Source organism: Quercus lobata, chromosome 8 (genome assembly GCF_001633185.2).
Source record: "Quercus lobata isolate SW786 chromosome 8, ValleyOak3.0 Primary Assembly, whole genome shotgun sequence".
In the NCBI taxonomy this organism is placed as follows: domain Eukaryota; kingdom Viridiplantae; phylum Streptophyta; class Magnoliopsida; order Fagales; family Fagaceae; genus Quercus; species Quercus lobata.
In genome coordinates this window covers 11,803,425-11,813,984 of record NC_044911.1, presented here as the reverse complement: position 1 = coordinate 11,813,984, position 10,560 = coordinate 11,803,425, and the positions used below count along the sequence as shown (strand labels likewise).

Genomic DNA, 10,560 nt, shown 5'->3' with positions numbered 1-10,560 from the left:
GGAAGGAGCTGCTCAAGGGTTGATAGCCCAGAACCAGATAGGCAGCACGCAATTGCCCGTCCTCAGAAACGTAGATCTCCGACCTAAGAAGGTAGTTCAGCGCTGGCACGTTCACAAAGTTTAGCCGAGGGGCGACGTGAATTTTATCTGCAAACAATCAAGGAAAAGGGGATTAGTCCACGAAATCTTCCAATTATAAAGAAAGCAAAAAGTGTAACCCCTCAACGCTAAATCCTATCCCAAAAGGGACCGATCCTAGAGACGCCGCACCTGGGTTTCCTGCCCGAGTTGGACAATGAATACCGTCGAACCACTCCCAAGAAGCAATAAGGAAATCATTCTTCACTGTCTTATTGGATATTGGGAGACAAGAGATCAACCTAACGTCCTCGTTCCGGGATTTAAGATAATACCCCTCATCCCCGAGGCGATGACATTCGTACAAATAAGCCACATCGTGCCAAGTAAGGCCTAGATTCATCCGCTCGTTTAAGACATCTACACAGCCTAGTATCTTGAACATATTCGGGGCACACTGGTACGGCGTCAACCTATGGTTGAACAAGTACTCCCTTGTAATCCTACGCATGGGAAGTGTCATCCCTCCCTCTATGAAAGCAATCATGGGGATAACGACTTCTCCCTCACGCCTATCTGTCAATATTCCTTCAAGAGGACAGTACCGCAGCCCAACCCCCGGGGGAATGTGATATTTAGCCCTAAAGGCCTCCATAGCGGCGAGGGTGTTTACTAATTTCTCAAATCTACCCATTTGGACTGAACCGGGGAACAAAAGTAAAGACTCAGAAAAAAAAAGTAGAGTCCGAGGAGGAAATTGAAACAGCAAGATGAACGAAATGTACTGGTACCTTCACAAAACGTTCAATGAGGCGCCTGGGAATCTCTCGTGGACGAAACGCTTCACAAAAACGGCTACGATGGCGTAACGGTCGCAAGTGTTCGTGTATCTCTGGGGTTCGATGGAGTTCTCTGGAAGCCTCTAAGGTTTATGAAACGCAGATAAAAAGAAGGAACTGAACCCCTCTGACGTCTTAAATAGCCAGAAGGAGAGAGAAAAAATCGCTCCTGCCTAAAACTACGAGAAAAAAATGATGGCCGTTCGATCTGCGCCACACCGTTGGATGAGGGAACATAACGCCTCCAGAAGTTAATGGCCGCGCCTCGTAAATTGTAGCGCGTCAAAAAGTAACGATTCGCACGCGCGCCATACGCTCTCCTTATTTCCACCCTCTCCCAAATATCAAAACCTCGTTTTTTCCTCCTCGGAGGGAGATAGAAACCGGAGTTTTGAGGGGCTAATGTGGGGCCCGGCCCAGAAATAATGGGCTATTCCAAATTCAGGCCTGTCCGAGGAGCGTCCTGTCCGAAGAGAAATCACGTATGAAGCATTATTCAATCTCAATAAACGCGAAGGAAACCTGTCCGAGGAGTAACTCCTCCTTGGACATCAAGAAGCCCAGACGAGGAACTCTCCCCAGCCACTTCAGTTCATCCTCATAACATATAAAATGAATAAAATCCAAAATATCCCATGGAGAGCTACCACCACATTAATTGCGCCCCAACCACCCTCTTGGCCGCATTAATGAGGAAATGACCCCTGAACAGTACCGCCTTGGCCTCTGCAACTCACATGGGGAGAGATGAAGGCGTCTGATGGGACAACCACTCAAGTAGGTGCTTAGATAGTCAACAAGTGTAGGGTTGAGATGAGAGAAGGGAACTATATAATGTAGTGGAGTCCCTTAGAGAAGGGGACGAAAAATTCTGTATGAGGAACTAAAGAAATAAACTTATACGTGAGAGATCCATTCTGGTGTTTTTATTTTCTGCAACAATGCTGTCCATGTATCAGACCGAATAGACTCACTGAGACCAAGTTCTTTGACCCATCCTCTACAAATATTTATTGTGGGTTGCACTTTGGGCCAAGGCCTGATCAATCGAATTTGGGCCAGGAAAATCGTGCAACTACAATTATTATTATATATATATCCAGGGGCGGAACTACACTTGGACTAATTTTTTTTTAAAAAAATATTATTATATATGTGTATTAATTTTAGCAATTTTGTTTTATAAAATTACATTTTATTTCCTTTTAACAATATCATTGATTTTTTTAAGAGTAATGCTATACTCACAAACTTTTTTATAACATTTTTACAAACCTTTTTGATAGCAAATTCTTATTGGTTCGCATATGAGCACACCACTCATATAATTTTTTTACTTACCAGTAACCACTTATTACATAAGTAATTTATAAAAAAAACTTGCAGTTCTAGCATTTTCCTCATTTTAGTGATCATAAAAAAATTTATAGATCTAGGATGAGTTTGGTTCAGCTTTTTGTAAAAGTTCATAATGAAAAAGTTGAGTTTTCAAAAAGTGCATAATAAAAAAGTGCATTTTCAAAAAACTGAGTGTTTGGTAAAAACTGTTAAAAAGTGCTTTTTGAAAAAACTGAGTGTTTGGCTAGCATTTATAAAAGTAGCAGTTTGAGTTGTAAATTACCAAAAAGGACAATGTATATATAAGAGCATCTCTAGCAAGTTAGGCATATTTTTGAACTGTTTGATATTTACCTTTTGCCTACCCACTTTTTTAATCAAATTTTATTTTTTCTTTTTCTATTCATTCTCAATAATTATATTTTTCAACAAAAAGTATTACATCCACAATATTTTTTGCAATATTTTCACAAGAATCATAACAAAATCTTATATGGAAAGTTGTTACTAGTTCTAATTTGAACCCACCACTGAAATTATATTTTTACCTACCAATATTAGCTAATTACTTAAAATTTATTGTGAAAATATTGTGGTATTATTTTTAAATTGTGATTTCTTATTCTTTGCCTTTTCTTTCATCCATTAGTTTCCTTTTTTTTTTTTTTCTTTTTCTTTTCTTTTCTCTTGCATTTTGTCCACCACACATGTATACCCATCACATCCTCTCCTTTTTTTTTTTTTTTTTTACTTTACTTCCACTTGATTCCAGAAGCTACCTACCTCACTCTTTCTTTCTTTTTTCTTTACTTCCACTTGAATCCAGAAGCTCCCTCACTCTTTCTCTAGCTCTCTCATTTTCTTTTTCTTTTTTTTTTTCTTTTTCTACTTGATTCCATAAATTCTCTAGCTGTCTCCGTGATACGTCTCACATAATTTTGCTTGCCTTTTGGTGTCATATCTTCAAACACACACAGACACGCATAGAGAGAAAGGAGAAATCGCCTTTGCTCCACCACACTGCCACGGTGCCACCGCTGCTCCTCCTCCTCACTACAGAGTGCATGCAACCAGGGGTCATATCGGCTTCTATTTTTTTTCCTTGTTCTTGATTAGTTGTTGTTTCTGATTTTAGATTTGTCAGATCGGCTTCTATTTTTTTTTCTTGATCATTTATTGTTGTTCTAATTTTTTTTTTTTCTGTTCTTGATCTGCTGTTGTTGTTGTTTTGATTTTAGATTTGTTGTATAAATTATATCAGTTTTATGAGAGACATAATTTTTTTGCTTTTATTGTTGTGGTTTGATTAATTTTAAGATTATGTTTTTGAGATTGTATTTTGATTATGCTTGAGTTTGTATTTCTCAGATCAGATTAGACAGAAATAAAATTTCTCAGATCAGGCGTGAGAACTGATGAGGACTTTTTATCAGGGTAATTTGGTAATTGAGTAACCAGCCCAACGGATACCTTAAACGCGCATGCACTTTTTGATTTTTGGACCTCCAGCGGTCCATAAGATTTGCGCGTTCTCAGCGCGTTTTTTGCCTTTGCCCAAAATGCACAAAACTCTCCAACTTTTTAATAAATGTTCGTTTCAGCTCCTGAAAGCTGAAACGCTGAAACAAATGCACACCTAATATCTAAAACAAAATATACAAGCCAAAAAAAGAAAAAGAAGCTCAACAACAAAAATTACCAGTAAAACTAAAAACAAAATTATGCTCAATTAACTAATTTTATCCAAAATAAATAACCCTACCCTTTAAAAAATTCTAAACAAAAATAATTTTGTTCTTACATACAAAAGTAATAGAATTAGAGATTGAAATCACTGCACATAGCCAACAGTAAAACCGCCCCCTAACTCAAAGTTCTCCGTCCCTGTATATATCTAAAATTTGCTTTTGAACATTATAATTCCACTAATGGTGCACATTATTCTAAAATACTTTTAAGGGAAAATTACACTTTATCACTCTAAACTATACATTAAATTACATTTTGCACCATAAACTATTCGAATGCACACTTTGCACCCTAAACTATGACCTTTGTTACACTTTGCACCGTGATGTTAGTTTTACTATTAAATTAGACAGAAATTAACAGCACATGACTTGCACATGATTATTGCTTAAGTGACATCTTGTTTAAAGACTAAAACACCATTTTCACAAACAATTAAAAACAAAAGCAATTTTTTTTTTCAGCTCTTTCCCTCTTCGGCATGAGTAATTTTAATAACAAGTCAAGGGAAAACATCATCTGGTTCATGAATAAGCTCAACTATATTTCTATATAAGGGCGCTGCACTATTTAAGAAAAATACACACGTTTTTGAGGTATGAGTTTTATGAACGTTATTAAAAGAATAAAGCAAGAAAACACAAAATGAAACAATGAATAGTTAAAAAAGAAAAAGAAAAAATGAAGCAATGAATCAAAAGAAGAGCTCTTTTAGGGAGAGACCCACCACACTACTTTTGAAGCTCTCAAGACTTAAGAGCAATAATCTTACAACTACACTATAAGGGAGACCCACCCACCACACTAAAATCAGTTGAGCACAACCCTCGTATTCATGACCCAGATGATGTTTTCCCTAAACGTCTTGTTAAAATTACTCACGACGGAGAGAGAAAGAGCTGAAAAAAAAGTTTTTTTTAATGGGATGAAAAAAGAAAAAAACTTCTGTTTTTAATTGTTTGTGAAAAGGGTATTTTCGTCTTTAAACAGTGTCATTTAAGCAAAAAATCATGTGCAAGTCATGTGCTATTAATTTCTGTTTAACTTAACAGTAAAACATACTTCGGGTGCAAAATATAACAAAGGTCATAATTTAGGGTGTAAAGTGTACATTCGAATAATTTAAGGTGTAAAGTGTAATCTAATATATAATTTAAGGTGATAAAGTGTAATTTTCTCAACTCTTAAGGCACTCCGAAATACTTTTGGCATGGACCAAAACAAAGTAAAGGGTGGTGAATTAAATGCCACTCACATTTACCAAAAATTTTAAGAATTAGGAGAAAATTTCTGGTTTCACTTCTTCCATAATATAACAGAGAAATGGGTTCTGTGACGAAAATGCCCCTGAATAAAACAATGGGGCATTGGGGATTTGTCTTTTTGGAACGTCTGTCCAGCTTTCAATGATGCAATAGCCAACGCCTTTGTCCTGCAAACACGCACAGAGTATGACCGAATAAGGCAAAGTTTGGAAATGTAAAGCAAATGAAACAAACAAACAAAAACCCATAAAAGTTTTTCAGTTTAACAAAAAATCTTTGAGTCCAATTTTCCAAACTTTTCTTAACATCAAACAATGGCTGAACCCCCAAACACCATCTTCAACTTCAGAAAGGAGCTCATGGTTTTCCCCATAGGTGACCATAAGCCAACTCTGAGACCAGCCCATTTTCTCAACCCATCAGTGAATCTCACTGATGAAACAATCTTTGAGCTTCCTTCACTCTCTCCCTCTTCACTACCACCCACTTTTGAGCCCTCAAAATGGCCTTTGAAGCTCACATTCAATGGTTTGCGTTGGCAACCACCGACAAATTGGAAAGCTTGGGTCGATTCCTTGCGTCCAAAGTATCAATCTATATGGAAGAAAGCAGGTATTTTTGAAGCCATCATGAATTCCACATACACAATCCGAAAAAACGATGATTTGGTTCTTGGTATTGCTGAGAGATGGTGTTGTAAAACCAATACCTTTATTTTTCCATGGGGTGAAGCAACACTCACATTGGAGGATACAATGGTTTTGGGCGGTTTCTCTGTTTTGGGGCACTCTGTTTATGTTTCTTTGGAAACCCAAGAGTTGAAGGAAATAGAGGAGAAGCTGGTTCAAGCTAGAGTAGAAACTGGGAGGAGTAAAGCTCGTAAGGCTCGCCCATTGCAGTGGATGAAGTTGTTAAGGAATAGTGGGAGTGAAATAGAGCATGAAGCATTTCTTGTTATGTGGTTGTCAATGTTCGTTCTTCCTAATTCTAACTTGATTAGGAAGCAAGTTTTTCCCATTGCTATTCACCTTGCTAGAGGAACCCGCATCGCGCTTGCCCCTGCAGTTCTTTCTAGCATTTACAGGGATTTGTGTTTGTTGAAAAAAACCATTGTTGGTGTGAACAAATTTGACCCTGGTGATGATGAAAATAGTGTGTTAGAAGTGATCATTCGGTCACCGTTTCAACTAGTTCAGCTTTGGGTATGGGAGAGATTTCAAGCATTGCAGCCAAACCCCAAGTTGGTCAGATGTGGTGAGCCTGTGTTTGCTAAATGGCATAGAGTTAAAAGTGTGAATGTTGAGAATGTGAGGTTGGCTCTAGACTCGGCTGGAGACACTTTTCTTTGGTTTCCTTATGCTTTGTATACTTGTAACTCGGATTTCCCGAGATTTTATGGAGAAAAGGAAATGTGGGTACCGGTTGATCCTAATTTGGATGAAGAAATAGAGACATTTGCTAGGTGCTTGAGGGTCTCCCAGCTTGTTGGACTTGGCTGTATAGAAAAGTACTTTCCACATAGAGTTGCAATGCAATTTGGAATGGATCAAGATGTTCCAGGTTGTGTTACTCAATGCAAAAAGACTCCTGAAATTGCCTGGAACGATTACAGTAAGCTGATAAGTGATTTGGAATTATATGTTCCATCAAGGTATTGTGAGAGTGGTGTTACCTCTCGTTACTTGAAGTGGTGGAAGCAATCAAAAATATCAGGCCAGCAAGACTCGATTAAGCTTATTGCAAGAAGGCAAAGAAGCATGAGAAAGCTAAATCAGGCACCACAGGCTTCGAAAGGCAACGACGGTGATGTTTCTCCTGGTTTTCCTCCCAATTTTGACAAGGTCAAAGCAGGGAACTCTGTCAATGTGGATAAACGTAAACCAACAGTTGAGGAATATATAACAACACAGAAACAGGTACCAATGTCTTCAATAGGAAGGAAGGGAGGTAATGATGCTGATGTTCCGCCTGGTTTCCCTCCAAAACGTAAAAAGGTTGAAGTAGGGAACTCTATCAAGCAAGACAAATCAGCAAGTGAGGGAATGATATCTTATGGCATGCATGAAAGTGTAGGTAAAAGTTTTTCATGTGGAAAAGATGGAGTCAATGATGGAGCTATTAGAGAGATGGAGCCAATGATGAAACCCGTGGAAATACTTACAGGTGAAGCTGAAGTAAGAGGTTTAGAGAGAGCCATGGAAGGTACAAGTGAGGGCAATGCAGGAAGCGTTGTTTACAACAGGGTGAACATCTATGATAATGAAGGAGAAGGTAGTAGCTTCAAACCTGAAATACCAGGGCTGGAACTTAAAGGTCGGATTATTAGGCTTGAAAGAGAGGTTGTTAAGCTAAAAGCAGCAATTTTTGGCAACAGGTTTGAGGAAATACCTACCAGAGAATGCAGGTCTGCCCAATAGCAGCACAACAAAATTTCTTTGCTTAATTTATATGGATAACTTATGTTATACATGGTTGAATGTATAGGATGAAGTAAAAGCAATAGTTAGGTGCTTATAGCCTTATACTTCTAGCTGAACTTGAACCTCTTACATTAAGTAGAAACCTTTTTGGGATGATTTAGTGCCTATGCATTAGATCTTTTAGATTATTGGACAATGATAAGTCTCTGTAGTCACATATGATGGTAGTGTTGAAATCTGTTCAGCAGAAGACAGTGTAGTTAACTATCACAAGACATGGTAGAAGAAAGATATCTAGTAGCTGAAAATTTTATTGCTCTGTGTACAAAACTTTTAAGTTCTAGTGTTAAGAATTTCAAGGCATTTCAGTTTTCATTTGCTCTTCACTTTGATTTCTGCCTTGCAAGTGTAGGCTTCTTTGAACTTTTTAATTCACCTGGAATCAAACAAAGTTCGTTGACTAATGGTTTATCCAATTAAGTAGCTACTAATGGTATCTCTAGTTTGTTGTACCTTAACTTCTTGTGTGGAACTCTTTATTACTGTTCAAGAACTCGTGTTTTACTCCATTACTTAGCTCCATTTTGCCTTTGGGTCTAGAAAGACCCATTTGACACTTTATTTGGTTATTCATAATGGCAGTGGGTTGCAGAGTTGTGATGCTTTGGAGTAGATTTTTGTGTATCCAACCTGCGGAATTTGGCATTTCAAAATTTTCATGTTCATCTCTCTTCAGGTAAAAATCATAGCATACATGGGATGAGAGACAATAGTCATCCGAAGCAAGTTAGATACTCATCAGTCATCACAGTATACGTGGGACGAGAGACTATACTCATCTGAAGCATTAGTCAAATACTCTAGAAGCCCTGAACAACTATCAAATTTTGATAACTGATAAACTATTACTTGGTTCCAAAAGTAGATTGTGTTTAAATTTAAGATATTCTACTTTGATAAAATGATAAATTATCAATAATTTTAAAAAATATTAAGGATCAATTTGGTAGAGCATTTTAGTAACAAGTTTTCAGCTTTTAAACAACATTACACGTATTTTTATATATTTTTCATCTATACATATTTTAAAAAAATACAAACAATATTATTCAAACTACTCTATCAAATATACCCTAAGATGTCAAGATAAATGATCCGTTTGGATAAAATTTATTTTGCTGAAACTGAAAACTAAAAATACTGTGGTAAAATAATTTTTAAATGTATGAATAGTACCGTAAGATCTATTTTTAATAAAAAAATTACTGAAAAGTAAAATTTGTGGAATTATAAACAATAAATAAATATACTATTTACAGACAAAAAGTCAACAAGTGCAACTACCAAAAACTAAAAAAAGGCTGAAACGCTTTGAAAGTAAAACGTGGATGCAATCAGCCGAATCCAAACCCCACCAAAGATTCGTTATTATAACTATGATTGGAAAGATAAATTGCCTTCCATCTTTTCCCAGAAGAGAACAGTACTGTGACCTAAGGAAAGCCTAGTGTGGCCCACGTATGACACAAATTCTAGACTCATACAACACTAGACGGCAAAGCATGAATCTTACAATCAACACACTAGCTTTTACAAGTCACACTCCGTCTCACTTGCACTCACTTCACTTGCATACATTTGCACACACTGATACCTCACTTCTAGACACCTAGGTACTGGCACTTCTTTGCTTCACACCATAACTTGGTGGTTTTATACACAAATGAGCTACTTTAGCTGCATGTCGGTTTAAGTCTCCGACATTGAAACTTACAGATTCATCATTTTTCTGTCAGTACAGCAAACTTCCAGCTTCTTCCTTCCTTTATCTATAAGCTTATAGGTTCTAGCTTACTATTTTATTTCATGCCCAAGACATCTTCTAGAACAATACAAAAAGTTGTGGCAGAGATCTCTAGAGAAATATCTCATAGAGGATTCCGAAGAAAGATATTGATAGAGAAACTATAGAAATTTATAGGGAGAGGCTGTGCTTATTTTTAAGCATAACAATTATCAAAATTAATCATTTTTCTATTGTTGGAGACCACAATTTGGGTCTTAGGACTATTCTATAAAAAAAGGCTTATAGGATGCAATATCAAATGTCATAAAAAATTTAAGTATGTCTTTCTTATTATCGATTGATTTTGAGGTAGAGTAGAACAGCTCACAGTTCGATAAGTAGTATCAAATCTAAGGTCATGAGTTCAAGTCATGAAATTGTTATCGTGAGGGGGGATTGTTGGGAGACCACAATTCGTCTCCTATGATTGCTTTAAAAACAAGTCCATGGGGCACAATGCCAAATGCCATAAAGTACTTGAGCATGTCTTTCTCATGACTATTTTATATATATATATAAGAGATAGAATTTCAACCTATAATGTTCACTCTATAATGATTGATTTTATTATCAAGTTAAGATACCAATCAATTCTTAGTATAGACGGAGTTCAAACCTCAGCTATCTTATTTAACGATAACAGATTCTACTAGTTGATCTAATTAGAACTCACTCCTCATTAGCAATTGGTTTTACGGTTGAGTGGCACAGCTCACAATCAGACAACTATTATTCTAACATAACCTTTAAAATTTGATACGTTGTTTATCACCAAAAAAAAAAAAAAGTAATTGAGACATTCATTTATTATATTTTTGAAATCTACGGATTACATTCGTTATCAATTTTCAATTTGTAAATATTATATAGTAAAATTTATAGTATCATTTAACATTTCTCTTTTATTTCTCTTTTATGAAGCAAATTGGCTTAGGGTGTGTTACCAAAAGTTGATGATTATAACATACTCATATTAGAAATTTTAACTGCCTTAAAAACTTAAAAGAACTGTTGTTGAAGACCAA

The 10,560-nt window shown here is 36.4% G+C and overlaps 1 protein-coding gene across 1 annotated transcript; it reads left to right on the top strand.

Annotated features, from left to right (window-relative positions):
* Positions 1-5,547: 5,547 nt before the first annotated feature.
* LOC115958485 lies at positions 5,548-7,984 on the top strand. The gene has a single exon (XM_031076897.1). It carries the CDS (start codon positions 5,584-5,586, stop codon positions 7,684-7,686), a length of 2,103 nt encoding a protein of 700 aa, XP_030932757.1. The 5' UTR covers positions 5,548-5,583; the 3' UTR covers positions 7,687-7,984.
* Positions 7,985-10,560: the final 2,576 nt, after the last annotated feature.